The 20,564-nt window shown below is 57.6% G+C and overlaps 2 protein-coding genes across 3 annotated transcripts in view; one reads left to right on the forward strand and one right to left on the reverse strand.

Moving 5' to 3' along the window:
* Positions 1-13,911, reverse strand: part of SS18L1 (SS18L1 subunit of BAF chromatin remodeling complex) — a 28,474-nt gene extending 14,563 nt beyond the window's left edge. For both annotated transcript variants that reach the window (XM_061208912.1, XM_061208911.1), the window contains exons 1-4: positions 13,742-13,911; positions 1,637-1,713; positions 993-1,077; positions 264-408 (exon numbers count right to left, since the gene is read on the reverse strand). In XM_061208912.1, the coding sequence (XP_061064895.1) occupies positions 264-408; positions 993-1,077; positions 1,637-1,713; positions 13,742-13,810 (376 nt within the window). In that variant the 5' untranslated portion in view covers positions 13,811-13,911. The remainder of the gene's footprint in view (positions 1-263; positions 409-992; positions 1,078-1,636; positions 1,714-13,741) is intronic.
* A 261-nt stretch (positions 13,912-14,172) lies between these two features.
* Positions 14,173-20,002, forward strand: PSMA7 (proteasome 20S subunit alpha 7). The gene is made up of 7 exons (XM_061207925.1): positions 14,173-14,383; positions 16,436-16,562; positions 17,220-17,344; positions 18,003-18,125; positions 18,602-18,721; positions 19,370-19,432; positions 19,775-20,002. The coding sequence occupies exons 1-7, from the start codon at positions 14,288-14,290 to the stop codon at positions 19,865-19,867; spliced, it is 747 nt and encodes a 248-aa protein (XP_061063908.1). The 5' UTR covers positions 14,173-14,287; the 3' UTR covers positions 19,868-20,002.
* Positions 20,003-20,564: the final 562 nt, after the last annotated feature.

Raw genomic sequence — 20,564 nt, forward strand, 5'->3', positions numbered from 1 at the left:
CCCGACGGCTAGTGGCGGTTCTCAACCCAAGGACAGGAGCCCCACACGGAAGCCCGCGCTCTGAGGTGACGCAGCCCCAGTTCGCAGGGGACCTGGAATAAGGGCCTTATCCCTCCGCGTGTCACCCCGAGCACGTGTGCCTGCAGCAGGGCCTCTGGTAGGAGAGCGTCCCCACCACGGCGGCCGGCCACCCGGGAGTCCAGTTGGTGACCCCGTTGCTCCCCGGAACCAACCCAGAGCCCAGCGCGCCCAGGGCTGCTCACCGTTGCCGATCTGGGCCTGCATGAGGGAGGATGGTGGCAGGCCCGCGCCGATGGCGTCGCTGAGGCTGCCCTGCGAGTGCAGGCCCTGGCCCGAGCCGCTCTGGGACAGCCCTCCGGGGCCCAGCGCCAGGCTCTGGGTTGGCGGCTGTGGCAGCGGGAAGGGCACCGAGAGGGTTAGCATGGAGAAGGGCCACCAGGAGCCGCTCCGGGGGCTCAGCCGCCCTGAGACCCACAGCCATACTCCACGGCCGCCGGCCAGCACCTCCAGGGTGGGACACCGCCCTCACGCAGCTGGACGCTGCCGACGGCCGGCCTGGACACCTCAGGCCAAGACGGAAATGCTATGCCAAGTGTTCCCCAGGCTATCAACACACACTTGGAGGTTCAAAGCCGGGCCCCCCTTTCCTGGGACTCAGGGAGCTGCGTCCACCTCACCTTGCCCACACCCCTCCCCACCCCTCTTGGTCTCAGCTGGCCAGCCGTCTCTGGCCCTCACACCCCCTGTGCCCCAGGGCCCTTGCACAGCCTGTCCTGTGCCTCAGCACCAGGTTCCCAGGGCGCTCTCCCCCCACCCCCAAGCCCACCTCTGATCACAGGAGACAGACGGGAGATGGAGCTTACCAGTGACCCCTGGCAACCTCACCTCCCAGATCTGGACCAGAGAGCAGCCCCGAAGGCTTGGACAACGCTGTCTACACCTGGGCCCCCCACCCCGCGGCAGGCACTCACGGCGGGCAGCAGGGACTGCATGTTCTGGTTAGAATCGGCGATCGTGGCCAGGTAGACCAGGTTCCGGTGCAGGATCTGCTGGTACCTGCAGGCGAGGGCGCGGCTGAGGGGGAGGAGGCTGCCCTGCCCTGCCCTGCAGCCAAGCCCCTCCCCGGGCAGGGGGGTGCGCGGGCAGGCGGCACAGTGCTCTGCGGTCCAGGATTGGGGGGGTGGGGAGACCCCCGATCTGGTGGCCAAGGGGGAGTGGCTACCGGGTCTGTTCAGAGAATGGAGGGGGGGCGGGTCAGGGGGAGGTGGGGCCCGGGGGACACAGGAGGGGCTGCCAGGGCACGAGCCTCCTCGGGCGGACCTGGCACTGAGCTAACTGGATACCCCAGCCCCTGCAGAGGCACTCAGTGCCCGGCCCTGGGGTCACACGAGGTCCCACCTAGAGGAGCTTGCTGTCCCCTGGTGCGGCTGGCCTGGGCCCCCCAGTGGTCCCCTCTCCCCCACACTCCCACTTCCCTCCAAACCTGCCCACCTCTCCCTGGGGAGCCACCCAGGGGAGCTGACCCAGCAGCTTAGCTGACCCCGAGGCCCCACTCGCTCAGGCCCCCAAGCCCCAGAGGCGGCCGGGAGGGGCGCGGGCAGCCGCGGCCACTCACTGGGTGCACTCGGCCGTCTTGCCTTTGCTCTGATAGTCCAGGATGCACTGGATTAGGTGGTGGTTCTCGTCCAGCATCTGAAGGAGAAGCAGACGTGAGCGGGGGAACACGGTGCGTCCGCGGGCGGCCCGCTGCGGGGCTCGCGAGCCCCGGCTCACGGCTCACGAGGCCCAGCGGTGCCCGTCAGCAGAACTGCCCCCTCACGGCCCCAGCCAGCAGGGCCGAGCACCTTCCACATCCCTGTGCCAAGCACGCAGCCCTGCAGGCGCCAGGGCCCATCCCTTCCCCCCCCCGCCCTGCGCCCCCCAGTCCAGGTTCTCACTCCGCACAGGAAACCCACAGCCTGCAGGACCCGTTTTCTAGGGCCCTTGGCCCCGGTGCTTCTGTCCAGCAAGGGTGGACCCGGAGTCTGGGGTGTGAGGCCCACAAATCACGGCCACACGGTGGGGACTCCGGGGGAGGCAGCCTGCACCCTTGAGAGCATCTCCTAGACCCACGAAGCTGCTGTTCCAGGACGGCCACTCGGCGACAGCACCTGGGTGGCCCACGGAGACCAGGAGGGGACAGAGGCCACAGAAGGGGGAGGAAGGTCGCGTGGGAGCGTGGGAGGGGCCGCATATGGCCGGCCAGGAGGCCTGGCGTGGACACTGCCCACCGGGACGTAGGGCGGGGCTGGGGGGACCCAAGCGCCGAGGGCCTGCCCCGCCACTGCCTTGCTCTCCTCTCCCTCCCCGCTCAGCCCCTGAGCCTTCAGGGTTGATTTCCCTTGTTCGGGTTTTTTTAGTTATAACCTCCTCCTCTATGCTTGAGTGTTTTCTCCCCACTGCGGAGATGATGCCCAAATTCAGCCATTCCCACCCTGGCCAAGGAGCCGGCTCGAGACAGGGAACCACCAGAGGGCGCTCTGGGCTGGGGCTGCCGGTGGAGCCCACCCATAGGCAGGCGATCAAACCCAGGGGGACTGGGCATCCCGGCCGTTTGCCCAGGAAGACTTCCCCAGGTGAATTAAGAAAGGAAAACAACCACCAAAGGCCATGTCCTCTCCCTCTCAGAGCCACCCTTAAAAGGCTCCACGGGCTCTACCTCCTGGCCTCACGATGCCCAGCAGGAATCCTCTTCCAAGGCCACACACTCCGCACGCACGGATGTCCATTTCAGCGCCATTCGTGTCAGCTCGAAAAAGGGGGGACGCCAAATGCTCAATGACAGGAAACCACAGGATGAGATGTTAACCAGACATTACGAACGTCTTTGTAGTTTTTACAAGCAGGAGAAAATGTTACACTGCTAGGATTTTTTTTTTTAAGCAAGGTACTAACTTCACTGAGGTGAAGTTTTCCATAACTTCACCTCAGTGAAGTTATGGAAAAAAGACCAGGACACGCTGGGGGGAGGATGGCGGGCTGGGTGTGCGCTGAGGTCCAAACCCTCCCAGACCTGGCTGGTGGGAAAGGGATGAAGACGGTAACCCTTCACCAGGACAAAGTGAACACAGCTGAGACAGCAGCGCAGGCAGCAGGATTCTAGAAGCGGAAGCAACTGGAAGAGCAAGAACTGAATTAGCAGAAGCCAGGGTGCCGGATGTGACACAGACCCACACTGGGGACCCACCAGGCGTGGGAGGGTTGAGACTCTGGGACCTTCCCCACAGCTACCTGGCAGCAGTCCCCAAGGGGGGATTCAGGGAAAATGACCAGCCCGGGAGGAAAGTGCCAGACATCGACAGCAGGGGGACACCTCTAGCCAAGACCTCAGATGGGTGACCCGCACCAGCGTTCCCCGGAAGCCTGTAAATTAGATCCAACAAAACCAGCGACGGAGGCCAAAAGCTGGGGGAGACTAAGATTATGCAAGAAGGAAACTTAAAATACAAAAAGAAAGAAAACCCAACTATTATTAATATTCTCAAAGATAAAAGAAGTTGTTGGATCTATTTTTTTTTTGAAAGACGCTATTAAACAGAACAGAGAACAAAAAGAGCTCTGGGGTATTTAAAATATATCGACCACAGCAAAAAAACTGACAGAAGAGTTGGAACATGAAGTAGTAGAAAACTCCTAGACAGCGCAGCAAAAGACCAATGTAGAAAACAGAAAGGGTAATGAAATTGAAGAACAATCCAAATGGCCAAAAACAATTCTTCTAGGACTTTCAGAAAGACAGGAAGGAAGAAAGTCATCCAAAAATAATTGTTCAAGGGACTTCCCTGGCGGTCCAGTGGTAAAGAATCCGCCTTCCAATGCAGGGGACGCAGGTTCGATCCCTGGTCTGGGAACTAAGATCCCAAATGCCGTGGGGCACCTAAGCCCGCGCGCCTCAACTAGAGAGCCCGCGTGCTGCAAACTACAGAGTCCATGCCCTCTGGAGCCCGTGCACCATAACCAGAGAAGAGAAAACCCGCATGCCACAACTAGAGAGAGAAAAACTCTGCACACCACAACGAGAGAGCAGCCCGTGCGCCACAACGAAGAATCTGCACCACGATGAAAGATCCCGCATGCCGCAACTAAGACCCGACGCAGCCAAATAAATAAATAAATAAATAAATAAATAAAATGTATACAAAACAAAAATAATTGTTCAAGACTTTTCCTCAGAACGTGAAGGATGTGAACGTCCAGATGGAAAGGTTCTCAAAGGGCCCAGCTTGACAAACACACTGGGGCACAGAAAGGTCCTAAAAACGAATGGAGTGAACACCACAGTACTTGAGCACCTCCACACAGGATAGAAGCTTCGGGCAGCAAAGGAGCAATGACCCAGTTCCGAGGGAGACTCGACAGGAGTGACGACAGGATCAAAAGCAGGAACCCCTGAGTGATGACCAAATCCTCGAGAGACTTCCAGAGGAGGGATGACAGGAGCCTAAGGGAGACACTGGGGAGGGATAACAGAACTTGAGAGAGACTTCCTGAGGGGAGATACCCCGATCCTGAGAGAGGTTTCCTGAGGAAGGATTAGCCAATTCTGACGGGGACTTTCTGAAAAGAATAACCTGACTAAAGGTGTCTTTCAGAGGAGAAAGACTGACAGACTACCTGAGCTGAGGAGGCTTCCATGGCTGGAAGAAAGTCTGGGATAAACTAGCGAGAAGTGATTAAAAAGAAAGGGAGGCGGCTTCCCTGGTGGCGCAGTGGTTAAGAATCCGCCTGCCAATGCAGGGGACACGGGTTCGAGCCCTGGTCCGGGAAGATCCCACATGCCGCGGAGCAACTAAGCCCATGAGCCACAACTAGTGAGCCCACGTGCCACAACTCCTGAAGCCCGCGCGCCTACAGCCTGTGCTCCGCAAAAAGAAGGCACCGCAACGAGAACCCCACACACCACAACAAAGAGTAGCTCCCGCTCGCCACAACTAGAGAAAGCCCGCGCGCGGCAACGAAGAAACAAAGCAGCCAAAGATAAAGAAATAAAAATAAATAAATTTATTTTTTAAAAAAAGTGAGATTGCCAACTCCAGAGAAAAGACAAGACTGGGCAGGAAAAATGATCATGTGATCCTGCATGGAACAACAGTTATATCATCACAGCCAGAGGTGAATCTAATCCCAACCCCCAGGAAGCCATACTGGGGCAACGGGAGCACAGGTGTGTGGTGGGGGAGGGGCATGCAAATGAGCCAAGTCCCTCTTTTCCATCATCATCATGTGAGGCCAACAAATGTTATGGACTGAGTATTTGCTGTCCCACCAGAACTCCTATGTTGAAGCCCTAACTCCCGATGTGATGGCACCTGGACGTGGGGCCTTTGGGAGGTAATTAGGTTTAGATGAGGTCGTGGGGGTAGAGCCCCCATCAGGAGATCACTGCCCTTGTGAGAAGGAGACAACACCAGAGCTTCCTGGGTCTGCTGTGTGAAGACAGCGAGAAGATGACGGTCTGCAAGCCAGGGAGCAGGTCCTCCCTGGGAACCAACTCTGCCACCACCTTGGTCTCGGACTTCCAGCCGCCTGGCTGTGACTAATGAATGTCCATGGTATTCTGTTATCACAGCCTGAGTGGATTAAGTCAACAGACAATGCTTAAAGCTAAAAGCATTCAAGAAGTAGGCACTTGGTTTAGCAATGATGGGAGCCAGAGGGTGCTGCTGGGAGGTGGGAAACAGCACAGGGGTGGAAGAATGACCCCTAATTTTTAATACAAGCTCCACAGCACTATTTGATTCTTTATGTGCAGGCATGGTTTTGATGAGTAACCTAATCTAACCTAAAAACAAGAAATAAGTGACAGGAGGGAAACCCTGGCTCTCTCCAGATTGGAGATTACACATATAGATTTTATTTCTTATATGCATTTGTGTTCACTGAAATTTCTAAGAGAGGCATTTGTTACTGTTATCATTTAAAAGGTGATTTTATTTTTATTATTTTTTTAAAGTTTCTTTTTTTGATCTTCAAAATTTTTTTACTTAACTTTTCCTTTTTTTCTATTTCTTTAATATTGGAGTATAGTTGATTTACAACATCGTGTAAAAGGTGATTTTAAAGTGTCTGGGATTGCCGGGGCCGGGTGGGTCCAGGGGCTTACCTACTCTTCTCTCTACCTGGTGTGTGTCTAAATATGTGTATCCGTAGTACATAGCTGAAAAATAAAGACACCACTTACGCTGACGGGAGGATTAGCAATCTACTTCTTCATGTACTTATTGCTGTCTCCTGAGCTTTCTCACAGCTGATTCTGTGTATTCCTGCACCAGAAGGCACGTCCCTCACTCTCTGCCCTCTTGGGAAGCCTGATTTTCTATAGATTCAGGGCTGACGGGGCAGGTGACGTCGCAGAGAAAGGCTCTGAAGCCTGAGGGCTGAAACCCAAGTGCCAGGCGTGGCCCAGGGCCTCCGGAGGCGAGGATGCTGGGGGCAGAGAGCAGAGACGGTGGCCACACCATCTGGAGGAGCTGGAGCTCAGCATCGAGGGCCACAGCCGCCGAGTGGTGGTGAGATCCCCATCTCTGAAGGCCTGTCCTAGGCCCAGGCAAGCACGACGGAGAGGCGGCCAGACCCCACTCATGCTCACAGCGGAGCAGGCAGCAGGCGGCCGGAGTTGGGGAGAGATGGCCGTGGGCACACGTCTGCTTGGTGCCACAAGGCGGCAGCGTGTCGATCATGATTTTAGCAGCGGACATCCCGGGGGGCACCCAGGGATGGCGTCTGGGCCGTGGCTGGAAAGCTGACCGGGAACGCGCCGGTGGAGGTGAGAGGAAGGGCAGCCCAGGTGGAGGGGACAGCACAGGTAAAAGGCCTGGTGGAGCAGGCCACGTCCAAAAATGGAGACTAAGTTCCAGGAACCTGGAGAAGAGGGTGTGGCACGTCGGAGACGGGGAACGGTGGGGCAGCTGGGGGACAGGGAGTCCTGTGCCCAGCAAAGAGGGTGACTTTCTGAACCTCAGCCGGGGCTGACTGCAGAGGCTGATGGGACCAAGGTCACAACACACACGGGCGCATCCATTACCCGCTGCTGCATCACAAACATCCCCACCCCACGTGCCGTGGTGAAAGCAACAGTTCCTCAGTTCTCGTGATTCTGGGCTGTCGGGGTGGGTCTGCTGCGGGTCTCACGTGGGCTCTGCACTGGGGTCAGTTCGGGGCCTCCTTCTGCACATGGTCATCCTGGTGGTCTCAGGGCTCCGAGAGGGCACCCGAAAGCACAGGCCTCACACCAAGCCTCCGTCGTGCTGGCTGACATCTCAGTGGTCAGAGCATCGCGAAGCCAAGCCCAGTGTCCCCCTGGGGGCGGGAACACGGGCACAGACCCGGGGGGTGTCCTTCCTTGGCTGCTGTTTCTGTGACAATCGACCACAGGCTTTACAAGGGACTGGACTCGGCTGTGAGGGAACTGACGACCAACGTGGGAGCTCCGCTGCCCGTGGGCCTGCCTGGCCATGAGGACACACAGGCGAGAACGCAGGGCCCGGCTCAGGGGACACATCTGGGGCTGCGGGCGCCACACGTGGGGTCCGGACTGGGTGGGTGAGGGAGTGAGGATGACAGGGAACTGGGAGGGCGAGGGACTGGGGGTCCTAGAGACCACAAAGAGCTGGGCTGGGGCCACCGGGGGAACCTGGGTGAGGATCTCTGAAGGGGGAGTGGCCCCTCATGACAACCCTGGAATAGGGGCCACAGAGGGGCCTGGAAGCCCTGGGGCTTGCTGCTGAGGGGGGCTCAGGTCACCCCACAATGGGCAGAAAGACCCTTCACAACCTCCCTGTGGCTGTTTTTGTAATTAACAAAGGTTGCTGCCCTTTAAGTGGGAAGAGGTTCACGGACGGGCTGAAGTCCAGGCAGCCCCAAGGGAAGGGTGGGCCTTGCACCTCCCACCCTCGGCTGCCATTCCAGCCAACCTCAGATCGTTCTGGAAGCATCCCCCGGCCCCCCCCCCCCCCCCCGCTGTGTGCACACAGGGAACCTCCCGTCCCGCTGGTCTCCCATTCTCCCTGATATCTTGGAGACTGTCCCGTTTCAGCCGCAAAGATGCCCCCCTCATTGTTTCCTAGGCTCCAGAGAATTCCACGGAACAGACAAACACGTGGTACTCAGTCAGTCTCTGGCTTCTGTAGCTACAAACAAGGCCACAGTGCATGCCCCCCACACATGGGGTGGACTCCACGTGAGATCCTTCCTGGGAACCACCCGAGGCATGAGAGGGACAAGCCTGGGGCCAGCTGGAGAGCTGGGTGAGCGTCACCAGGTGGGTGAACCTTTCTTCCCACCGCAGCGCTCAGAGCAGACGCTGCTAATTGATCAGGGCTTCTTCTCCCCAGCACACGGGCAGCCACCACCGCAGGGGATGCACGAGCTGCGCCGGCACCGCAGACTCTGCTGATGGACGCTGACAGGACCCCTTCGAACATTTACCTGATTGGAGAATCCGTGAATCAGGTGTGTGGGTTTCAAAAAACCCCAAACGTTACTCCCGTGGTGTCCCTGGGAGGGGCTGGCCCCCGCCTCGTGGTCCTACCTGTGTCTGACACACGTGTTCAACTTCCAAAAACTCTAAGGACGCGATAAGACACGTTAACGTGGACACAACTGCAAACACATGTCCACCTTCCTCAAGCGACTCGGGGCCACCTCCTGTCTCAGTCACCACCGCTCCGCCCCCGTGAGCGCGGCTCCCTCTGCCTCTTCACACGACCCTGGACTCGAGGTGGTTTCCTGTGGTTTGGAATCTCCTCCCCTTCAGAATCCACTCATCGCTTCCAGTCAAGGCTCCGATCAAAAGGCTGAGACCGTCACTTGCAAGGTCACGTGCCTTCCTGTGCCAGGTGATCACATCTCACCACAAGCGCAACCGTGAGGACCCGACGACGACGACGTCATCCTCCTTAAAACAAGGAACCTGCGGCCCAGCAGGGGCTGGGCTGTGCACTGTTACAGCCGAATGAGAATCTGAACCCAGGAAAACACGCCCCCCAGCTCCACGGGACTCCACCCTCACCCCTATCCCAGGGCCCACTGCCCATCCTCCACCCCTGCAACAAGAGGAGCCCTGAGCAGCCCCGGTGCGGTCGCCCATCTGCTCAGGACCGGGACCACGTCTCAGGAACCTTCGCGGCAAAAACATCTAGCACCTTCTCCCTGGAGCCTTTCGACTCCTGTCACGTTCACACGGCAGGGTGCGCAGTCGTGGTGCCCGCCACAGATCAGGAGGTCCAGGCTGGCCCGACTCTGCTCAGGTCCTGCGACTTGGGGACATCAGCGCCAGGCCCCCCTCACTCCGGGGGTGGGACGGCAGCTCCTACTCGCAGCCCTGGAATCGCAGGTGACTCCCAGCACAGAGGCCGGTGCCCAGGCCCTGACCACTGGCCCAGGGAACAGGCTAGGGGCAGAGGGCCGGGCAGTGGGGATACCTCGAGTGAGTGTCACAGGGCCCCTGACTGCGGCCCCTCCCTCCGCCTCCAGACTCTGGAAGACAGACACAGCCCTGGAAGAGGCAGGCGACTGCTTTAGGAAGGGATGGGTGGACCTTACCCAGGTGCTTCCATCGTCCACCAGAGGGCACCCGGGGCAACACCTGCGTTGGAGCAGCGCCTGCAGGAGGGCTCTGTGCCAGGTTTCACTGGGCAGAGGGGACAGAGGCCTGGCGGTGGCTGTTCCCTCCCGGAGAATACACTTCCCCACCCGCAGGGGCTGCCCTCAGAGCCTCCACAGGGCAGGTTCAAGTGTGCTCAGGGGCAGCACCCTGGCCCGGGTCCCATCCCCGCCCCTCCCCAGGGCTGGCCCCAAGGACCAGAGTGAAGGGACACCATCACTGCCATCCCTGGAGACCCTTCCCAGGTTCTGCTCACTGGGGAGAAAGCGCTTTCAGAAATGATTCATTAGCCAAGTTCGTGGGCGTCTCAGAGTGCCCAGGCCATCCTCAACTGTGAAGGCAGCTCGAATATTTAAGATGGTCAATTTACCTCCCTTACGAATTAGCCCACACATTCTTTTTTTTTTTTTTTTTAATATTTATTTATTTATTTGGTCGCTCCGGGTCTTAGTTGCGGCAGGCAGGCTCCTTAGTTGCAGCATGCATGCGGGGTCTAGTTCCCTGACCAGGGCTCGAAGCCGCGCCCCCTGCACTGGGAGCGAGGAGTCTTAACCACTGCGCCACCAGGGAAGCCCCTGTCCCACATTCTTTAAGAGAAGTTTCAGGTCTGAGAGAGCACAGGGCATCCCCCTGCAACCCAGATGGCCATCCCTTACCCTTGTGCGCCCACCCCTGCCCCTGGGCACAGAGGACGCGGGGGCCAGGCCGCCGCCCTGTTGGTCTCACTCTCCCGTGCCAGACCCATACCAGCTGCCCACCTGTCCCGCAGCTCCCGTGGAGCCCGTCTCCCCCTGCACGAGGTGCTGGGGGTACAGAGGGACAAGCCACCATTCCCGCTCTCCGGCCAAGGAAACCAATACAAACAGTAACGATAAAACTTACATTTATTAAGCAACTACTATGTGCTACGCGGCAACGAGGTCCCCACACGCCAGCCGAGGCCCGCTCCCGGGGGCCCCTCCAACGTGCCCCAGCCCAGCTGCGCGGCCCGCAGAGACGGCGGCAGCCCCACCCCCACTGGTGGCGTCCAGAGCACGGCCTCTGGTCCCAAACCAGGGAGAGCAGCGCAGGGCAGGTTCCGGCCTGCAGGCCAGCTGGCCAGCTACAGGGCCACTGGAGTTTGCTGAGACACGGCTCACCTCCACCTCAGGACCTCTGGCAAAGTCACGTCCCCTGTGGTTCTCACCTGCGTCGCACCTGCACTAACGCTATGCTTGGTCACCACAAGCAGAACCACCTGAGCACGCAGCCCAGGCGCCCCAGATCAGGCTGGCTCTCCCAGCCCCGCCAGTTTTGGCGCCTGTACCTGCTCCCTGCAGACCAAAGGCAGGACCACCCAAGACTTCCTCAATCTTTGAGACCCTTCCTACCCCTGCTCCTTGATTCTCCTTGTCTGGTACACCCCTCCCCCACGCATCCTCTTTTATGAGTTGAACTGTGTCCCTCAAAACGATACGTTCAAGTCCTAACTCCCAGTGTCTGTGATCAGGGCCTTATTTGGAAATAGGGTCTTTGCAAATGTAATCAACTTACATTTGAGGTCACACGGATTCAGGTGGGCCCTAAATCTTGTGACTGGTGTCCTTATGAGAAAAGGGAAATTGGACACAGAGACACACACAGGAAGAGGGGCCACACGAAGATGGAGGCAGAGGTGGGGGGGACGCATCTGCGAGACAAGGAGCTCCAAGGGCTGCCAGCAAACCCCAGAAACTCAGAGGAAAGCCTGGAACAGATCCTCCCTCGGAACCCCAGAAAGGAACCAACCCTGCCAACACCATGACTTCGGACTTCTGGCCCCTAAAACTGTAAGAAAATTAATTTCTGCTGTTTTAAACTACCCCGTTTGTGGTAATCTGTTACGGCAACCACAGGAAGCGAATACAACTGCCTATCCCAAACACTTGCACTAATGGAACCAGTGTCACAGATGCTCCAGCATGTACCAGACACTGACTATGCCGGACACTGTGCCAACCTGGGGACACAACAAGAACAGGTCAGCGACACGAAAACCTGGGAGCCCAAGTGATGTGTCAAAGTGCTGTACTCACCACATGACTGCCAAGGGGGCATGAGGAGGGGACATTTCAGTGGGGCCTTGAAGGCTGAGTAGGAGTTTGCCAGGCAGGCTCCTATCCAAACATACTCTAAGGACAAGAGTATACTTCTTGCTCTCTTACTACCCTGCACGCTTCCAAGGAACCCCTGGCTTTTCTCAATGCTCTGAGCATGAGCACGTGCTGTGGACACAGAGTGTAGGACACGGACCTCTCATGCCCTCTCAGGACACCAGTAAAAGAGCCCCGGGTATGTATATTTACGGACAAAACACCAAGGTGAGTACACAGACTGCGAGCCCTATCAGGTCAAATCAGGTGACAGCCTAAGGTGAAGACCCATCTCCAAAGGTCAGCAGGCAGATTTTCTGCCCCGGGATGCAGTCTTTCTGATCTGAGGTTTGGAAGCAGTGCTCCAACACACACTTTTGCCTGGAGACTTCGGGGAGCTTTAATAGGGGGTGGGTGCAAAGTGCAAACACCTGGATGAATATTGACGCCAAGGCACCTTCAGGAACAGTGACTAAGTTCATCACACTGAAGCTCCAAAAGGCCAGGGTCCGCAGAGGCCCGTGGGCTGCCAACGTGTGCATCTGAGCCACAACGCTTGACTCTCTGCCCAGCCAAGAGTCCCACACGGAAGTCACGGTCAGGGCAGACCCTAGAGCCGCTGTCTGGGTTTGACACCTGCGCCACCATTTATCAGTGGGCACTCAGCCTCCCTATACCTGTCCCCTGATTGATAAAATGGGGATGACGATAACCACCACGAGAAAGTAAATGAACTAAGACCTGCAAAGCCCTCAGAATAAGGCCTGGTATACAGTAAGCACCCCATAAGTGTTGACTAAACAAATAAAAACACCCCACTTTTAAACCTGTATTTCTCCTGCTTCTCAAGTCATCTCTTTCCTATTTAGCGTTTACTGAGGCTTCTCATTTGTCAAAACCAGTCACAGCAAAAGTAGTCTCAAAATAGCCAAGAGGCTGAGGACAAGTCCCCCAGGTCCTGTCACGTCATCAAGGAAGAAGGGCTATGACCATCAAGGTGAGTCCCTTGGGGAAAAAGGAGGCTCATGGAAACCAAGGGATACTGCCAAGGACCCCAGATGAGAAAAACAAACAACGTAGCTACCAAAGACACTGAGAAAATTCCAACGGGAACGACTAACACCCCCTTTCTTCTGAGCTTATCTTCTAAACACAAACAGTAGGAAAATTTAAATCTGAATTTCAAAACTTAAGGCTTTGTTAAAGGTGCCCCCAAACCCAGGAGAAGGTTATCTCTAGAACACCACGAGGCCAAACTTACAGAACGCGGGCAAGGCTGTAAAGCGAACCTGTAAAGTTTCTGTTAGGTGAGAAATCTGGCCAGGTGTCACGCTGAAAAACAATTTGACACGCGAATAAGGGCGGCGAAGCTTGGCCAGCAGGTCAGCCCCGAGGTGTCGCGCGCTCCTTAAAGGGCTGCGGGACTGCTAGAACGTCGTCCCACACTCTGGATGCGCCCCTTTGTGCCTCGGAGTGCCAACACCTCAGGCGGCGGGCGCGGCCGAGTCCCCGTCGCCCCATGCGCCCCGTGGCGCCTCCACCAGTCAAGCTGCGCGCAGGGACCGGGGCCGCCCACCTCGCAGAGCCACGGCTTTCGCCAGCCAGGCGAGTTCCCTTAGCGCGCCGAGCGGCCAGCGGACACCACCCCGCGGGCACCCGGTCCCGCCGCCTTGCGCCCCTGCCCGCAGCCCCTGGTCCCGAAAGCGGCGGGTCCCCACTGTGCCCGGAGCGGCCCGGGGTCGTTCACGGCTTGGCTCCGCCGACACCACCCCGCGGGCCGCCCCGCGCCCCCGCCCAGGCTGGCGCACGCCGGCCGCGAAGCGCGCGCCGGGCCACGGCGGGGTCGCGGCGGTCGGCTGCGCCCCGGCTTTGTTCGAGCCCCGCGCCCGCCGGCTGCCCTCGACCCGGCCCGGCACCCGCCCGCACCCCGCGGCCCCGCAGCCCCGGCCCGCGGTCCCCAGCCCACCTTCTGGATGGTTTGCTGCGTGACCTCCCCTTTGCCTCTCGGCCGGGCGGACGCGAAAGCCACCGACATGGTCGTGGGTGCGGGATCAGCCCGAGATCATCAGGGTTTATTCTCCGGCTGCTCTCGGCGGCCAGAGGCGCTCATTCTCCGCAGTCGCTGGAGGGCGGGGGGCGTGGGGGGCGCCGCGCCGTGGGCTCGCCCGCCCCTGCGCCGCCGCGTCGCCCTCGGGCCCGCCGCGCCGCCGCCCCGCCCACCGCCTCAGCCCGAGGACGAGGCCCACACGGCGCCCCCGGGCGGCCGCTCTGCGCCCCGCTCCCGGCCCGCCGCCACCCCGCCGCCCCCCGCGCCCGACCGCCAGTGGTTCCGCCCGGCCCCGCCCCGGCGCGCGCGCACGTCCGCCCGACGCCGCCTGACGCCTCCGGACACCGCCTTACGCCGGCAGCGCAGTCGCCGGCGTTGGGGGCGGGCGCAGCGGCGTCGTGAATCGCGGCCTGCGCGGCCGTGAGTGTGCGCTTTTCCCGGTCCTGATCGCGTCGGCCCGCCGGCATGAGCTACGACCGCGCCATCACCGTCTTCTCGCCCGACGGCCACCTCTTCCAAGTGGAGTACGCGCAGGAGGCCGTGAAGAAGGGCTCGACCGCGGTGAGCGGGGAGGCCGGGCGCGGGGGGCAGGCGGAGGCCCGGGCGGCTGGGTGGGGCCCGGGCGCGTCTTGCCGACCAGCTTCCCTGGGGTCCGCGCTGACGGACGCGCGGTGGTGCGGGGCTTTGGGCGGCACGATGGTGTGGGGCGCACTCGGAAGCCGCGATGTGGGCGTCGCTGCGGGGAAGGGGCGCTGCGAGCCGCGGGCGGGAGATGTGAGGACAGGCCGGGCGGCTCTCCGGTCGCCGGCTTCCGCGTCCGGGCGAGCGGGGCGGCTCCTGGCTCGGCAGGCGCTCTGCAGGCCGCTGGCTTCGGTGCCCCGCGTCCGTGTCCGGAGCCGTGCGCGCGCCTGGCGCCGACGCCATCTTGGCGAGGGCCCTCGCGTGGACCTGGGGGGCGGGGGGCTGGGGGCCGGGCGGGGCGGGGGCGCGGGACTCGGAGAGGCAGGGCCCGCCCCTTGTTCGTCCCGGAACGCTCCTTAAGGGAGTGACTCCGCGAACTGTGTCTGGACAGCTCCCAGGTAGGCGACTACCCCCCCAACCCCCGCGGAAAGCAGTTGCGCTCCAAGTCCGGGTCGGCCTCGAGAACAGAGGGCGGCCGGTGTCGGCATCAACCCTGCAGTTCCCGGGCCGCCGGCGCGGCGGGCAGGCTCCGTCTTGGGTCCAACTGCTGAGTCCTCCACCCCTTTGGTCACTGCGCCAGACCCATGTCCCGTCGCACCCGAGCGCGCCTCTCATTTAGACGAGTGCTTCAGATATAAATACATGCTGTTCTCAAGACACATGTCAGCTTGCTGATTGGTCAAAATGGATGATGGTTTATCTTTTATCTGGTGTTTCAGAGGTTTGAGTGGGTAGAGAGAAAACACACACGATTCTGTAAATTTTGAAGTATTTTTCGTTTCTTGAATCTTTTTTGAAATTAAGGCCCCAAATCCATCTTGTGATCTGCCTCAGCTTAAAGACTATTGGGGTCAGCTGACACCCCCATCCCCATACTATCGTGGGTCAGGCCAGGGTGGCTACCTTTGCTTAACCTGTCTCTGGGCCTGGTCTTCTTTCCCTTGGGAACTTTGAAGACCATGGAAGACAGTTCACGAGAAAGTTCCTTGAAATCCGAAGCACTGCCAACCAGTGCTTCTCTGCACCCCACGTGGAGACTTCTAGAGGTAGAGGCTGGGGTGACACTAAACATCCCACAGTGCGCAGGGGCAGCCCCTCACAGTGACGAATTAGCTGCTCCAGGTGCCTGTAGGGCAGAGGCTGAGAGACCCTGCTCTGAACTAAGAGAAGAGGTTGCTTTTCCAAGTGATTGTCTCATTTGTGTCTGCTGCTGCTTCGATTGAGGGGTTTAACTGGCAGTCAGTGACTTTTTTCCCCCCCATGTTTTTAATACATTTTTCTCCACGCTACAGTGTCAGCCGTAAACAGAGCCACGGGCCTCCCAGTAATACTTGATATGTTGTCCACCTGATGCCATATCAGGCACTTTCCCGCCACTGTGCACATTGGTTTCAGAAGTGCAGGAGAGGGGAGTTCCTTGGCGGTCCGGTGGTTGGGACTCGGCGCTTTCACTGCGTGGCCTGGATTCAGTCCCTCGTTGGGGAACTAGGATCCCACGAGCCTTGTGGCCAAAAAAAAAAAGTGCACGAGAGAGAGGGGAATGTTTTGGTATAGTTTTACAACCACATCAACACTGCTTTCAGGACACCTGACTTCCTTGTTAGGGACTCACACTCAAGCCTTCCAGAGACTCTTTGATTCACCGGGCTGAAATGACACGTGTTCACATACACACTGATAATACAGTAGTTACTCCTTAGTTGTGCTGTAACTGAAACTACGTATCAGTATTTTAAGGCACAAGACTAGGCACCTAGATTGTGATACCTGGATTGGCTCTGCCAGAAGTGGATCGAGACCCACGGTGTGCAGGGTGTGCGTGCCACCCCTGGGCTGTTCACAGGACCACGTTAGCATCTGCTGTTAGTGCTCTGTGCCTGCTGGCAGAACCTCGTGTCAGCTCCTGAAGTGCAGTGTCGCCATTTATTGAAGGTTGGTGTCCGAGGAAAAGACATTGTTGTTCTTGGTGTGGAGAAGAAGTCAGTGGCCAAACTGCAGGACGAAAGAACAGTGCGGAAGATCTGTGCTCTGGACGACAATGTCTGCATGGCATTCGCGGGTAAGTTTGGGGCCCGTGCTGTGTTTCTCAGTCTCCTAGAACAGTGCTCTGGAGGTTAACCTGGTGGAAGGGCTATTGAGGGACGTGAAAATTGGGTAACCTGAAATCATTCAAAAGAAAGGGCTGGCCTTCAAGAAGAGGGCTGGCCACAGTTGCAGGGGGAGGTCCTCCCCAGGAGGCTGAAGCACAGGGGCCAAATGATTAAACACCCCGGGATGAGGCGCTGTGCTGTCGCCTCCATCGCTGCTGGCAGGAGAAAGGTCAGCTGTCACAGCTAACTGCGCCCGTGAAGTGGGGAGAGCTGGACAGCACCCTGCTCTCGGGACGTGCTGTGTGTGCTTGCACTTCTGGGTTTTCATTCATTTCCTTCCTCAGCGGGGAGGTCAGTTTACCTAAGCTAGAGATTGACTTGCTTTGTCAAAAAATTAGCGTGTTGACAGCCTGTGTAAATACACACAGCTCCTCGTACACGCAGCTTTCTCAGAGAAGCTCACAGAGGCTGCTGGTTCCGCTGTTGGTCACTCAGAATGATCTCGGTGCTGGGTGTCAGAGGACCGGCCAAGGGTAATTGCTGTTCACGCGTGTGATCTGCGCTGGCCTCGACAATTGGCCGGACGAGGGGTGGCTCAGCGGGAGCTCTCTTTGTGTTCGTTGCAGGCCTCACTGCTGACGCAAGGATAGTCATCAACAGGGCGCGGGTGGAATGCCAGAGCCACCGGCTGACCGTGGAGGACCCGGTCACCGTGGAGTACATCACACGGTACATCGCCAGTCTGAAGCAGGTGGGTGTGTCTGCCTGCCGTGGCTCGGCTAGCTGTGAGCAGTCACTGCTTTGTCGTGGAGTGTCCTGCCGCGTTACCTCACGTGGCCGCACACATCACTGTGGGGAGATCAGGAGACCATACTTGTTCCATGCACGTGGTCCTAGCCTTGATTTCTCTATGTGTAGTTTTACCATCATTTATCCTTTTAAGTGGCATTTGTCGTGTTCTTATTTAGTGGCATGGGGTAGTCCAGATTCATATTTCCAGAGGGAAATGATGTAGTTCTTGTCTTGGCATTTTGAATGACCAGTCACCAAGCAGTTGGGAGGGGGCTGAAAGCCATGCCCACTCTGGTGAAATCTTAGTCACCTGTGAACCAAAATGTGTAGCCAGATTGTGTCTGCTGTCAAAATAATTCCAAGTAGCCCCAGCTGTGCTTCATGATGCAATACTGGTCTCTCTGAGAATGAAAATGCAGCAAGAGAAGGAGGAATGCTGAAAACCATGGGCTCGTTTCATTTCTCACCTGAATTGCAAATAACCTGAACGTGGGCTTAATTTATTTTCATCCCTTCGTTAAAAGCTGTGTTTGGAACATCATGTATTTTACTTACGGCGGGTTCTGGGGGGCCTTCGTGCCAAGGCAGCAGTGTCACTGTGTCTCTTTTTCCACTAGCGCTACACACAGAGCAACGGGCGCAGGCCGTTTGGCATCTCTGCCCTTATTGTGGGTTTTGACTTTGATGGTACCCCCCGACTCTATCAGACTGACCCCTCAGGCACGTACCATGCCTGGAAGGTGAGTCCCTGACAAAACAGAGGGGCTTTGTTTTGGGCCATCTTGCCAGTAGAAGCAGCTTGGGAGGCCACTGGGACCTTGAGCTGGCCTAATCCTATAGATAGATGTGTACACATACACAAGTGTGTTCACGACACACTTGTGACATGGGAGCTGAGAAGTCATTAAGCGTTGCTTTTTGGGAGGAAAGGACAGCGAGGTGTAAGGATACGTGGCGTAGTCAAGTTGCCCTCGTGTCTTTCAGTAGAATCCCTTTCTTGGTAGGAATCAGCACCAACTCCAAATAGCCCTTTGCAAAAAGAAGCCATGGGGCAGGGCCTGGAGTACAGGCCCGCCTCCCCCCAGGCTGCCCCTCACCATAGCACATGGGAGCAGGGTGGCACTGGCTGGGCCACGGGGGTGGCAGTCGGGTCGTTTTCTTGGGCTGGCTCTGGATTGTCACACTCTGTGCCATGTAACACCCATCCCTGTTTCAGGCCAACGCTATAGGCAGGGGTGCCAAGTCAGTGCGTGAATTTCTAGAGAAGAATTATACTGACGAAGCCATTGAAACAGACGACCTGACTATTAAGCTGGTTATCAAGGCCCTCCTGGAAGTAAGTTTGTGTTTGAAATCTGGGCAATATGTTGAAGACGTGCACGCCGTGGTGGTGGTACTTGGGCTGGGCGGAACGGACAGCGCAGAATGCAGCAGCTGACGTGTGGGCAACAAGGAGGTGGCGAGGGCGCCAACCGTAGCACCAGGCACTGCTCTGGGGCTGTATCAGCTCCTTATACGTCTGGGCAGTCCAGGCACCGAGAGGCTAGGTGGCTTGCCCAAGCGCTCAGCCTTTCCGAGGCTCGAGCTACTGCTAGAGTCAGGGACTTAGAAGCGCTGGGAATAGTGGGTGGAAGCCGTCCTTGGAGGTGCTAGGGGGTGAAGCCAAAGAGGCAGAGGGGGTCCAGACGTCCGGGCTTAGTGGTGGGAAAGGCTGGGAACAGATGGGAGGGCCGTGAGCACACCTGCTGTGCAGGAGGAGGGGCCAGCAACCCCGCCCAAATCCAGCTGCCTGAAGGCAGGAGGGTATCGCAAAGGACTGGCCACATCAGTGTGCAGCTAGGACACACGCTCTGGGTACTGGGACCCCGGTGTCCCACCCCCTCCCCTTGTGTGGCAGCGCTGGGTTTGGGCTCACAAGGCACATGAGGGCGCTGTTTGGTCTTGAGGTGGGTGAGGTATCTAACGCTCTTTTCTCCCCTCCGAGGTGGTTCAGTCAGGTGGCAAAAACATAGAACTTGCTGTCATGAGACGAGATCAACCCCTCAAGGTAATCACCAAGTTGGTTTGCTGTCCTTACCTATGGAGTGTTCCCAGTGGTCAGGGCAGGGGTAGTGCATATTCAGGACCATTCTGCTGTGGCTTTAGCCCCGAGAAAGATTCTTTCCAAGGATCCCCACAAATGAGTCGAAAAGAAAGCATTCGCGTGCTGAAAACCTCAGCTGTGCACATTTGCTTCTGCTTTATAATTATCACCTACACATCAGTTCCAGCTTGTTCCCTGGGTCAGGCACATGTGGCCTTGCTTTCCTGTAGCAGCAGCTGGAAGGGGCATCTGGGGCCTATGTTCGGGGGCCCTTGTGTGGCTAACCATACACTGTTCCTTTGATAGATTTTAAATCCTGAAGAAATTGAGAAATATGTTGCTGAGATTGAAAAAGAAAAAGAAGAAAATGAAAAGAAGAAACAAAAGAAAGCATCATGATGAATGAAATTTTGCCTGTAGCAATTTTTAAATTCAAATCATGGCTGATTTTCCAAATGACATGTAGGCATTTCTATCCCATTTATCCGTACTGTCCAAGTGTCCTACAATAAACTTCCCTGTTTTTTAACCTTTCTTTTAGGGGTTAATGTATCCTTTAGGTGTATTGATAGCTCTTTAGAAAGCTTGCTCGCTTTGGGTCTCTGGAGCAATTCCTTCCAGCTCCTCGCCAGGCTCAGGCTCTAAGACAAGGCAACGGCCGAGTGGGGCTCCTCCCTTGGGGTTTGTGGGAAGGCTTTACGGGGTCCACACTGCTGTAGACAGGTGCTGTGGTTGCAGAAACTCAGGGTTTCTCCCATTCAGGAGTTCTAAACAGGATGACTGTTCTTACGCCTTTGTTCGAGTCCTTAAGGAATGTATGATGTCAGGACGTGGGGACAAACAGTGCTCAGTTTACATCTTGAGCTCATTTTGCAGAGCAGTAGCTGTGGAACTTGTCTTGAATTTCTGGTTCGAGTAGATGACGTCAGCACTCCTGTTTGCTACCTCAAGACTTCTGGTGCTGGCTGTTTCCTACCCTCCCTCCCTTTTTAGCCAGAAAGATGACCCTCTTCTAGCTTCCAATCCACAGCAGGGTGAGTCATGGTCCTCAGCTTTGCCTTTACAGAAACACCCTAACCACCCTCTCCTGCGCACC

This window comes from Eubalaena glacialis, chromosome 13, assembly GCF_028564815.1.
Source record: "Eubalaena glacialis isolate mEubGla1 chromosome 13, mEubGla1.1.hap2.+ XY, whole genome shotgun sequence".
NCBI lineage: Eukaryota > Metazoa > Chordata > Mammalia > Artiodactyla > Balaenidae > Eubalaena > Eubalaena glacialis.

Excerpts from the sequence above, each read along its gene's own strand:
- PSMA7 (XM_061207925.1), top strand. The coding sequence starts at position 14,288 with ATGAGCTACGACCGCGCCATCACCGTCTTCTCGCCCGACGGCCACCTC. Across the intron at positions 17,345-18,002 it reads ACATCGCCAGTCTGAAGCAG|CGCTACACACAGAGCAACGG; the intron begins GTGGGTGTGTCT and ends TTTTTCCACTAG. Across the intron at positions 19,433-19,774 it reads GACGAGATCAACCCCTCAAG|ATTTTAAATCCTGAAGAAAT; the intron begins GTAATCACCAAG and ends TTCCTTTGATAG.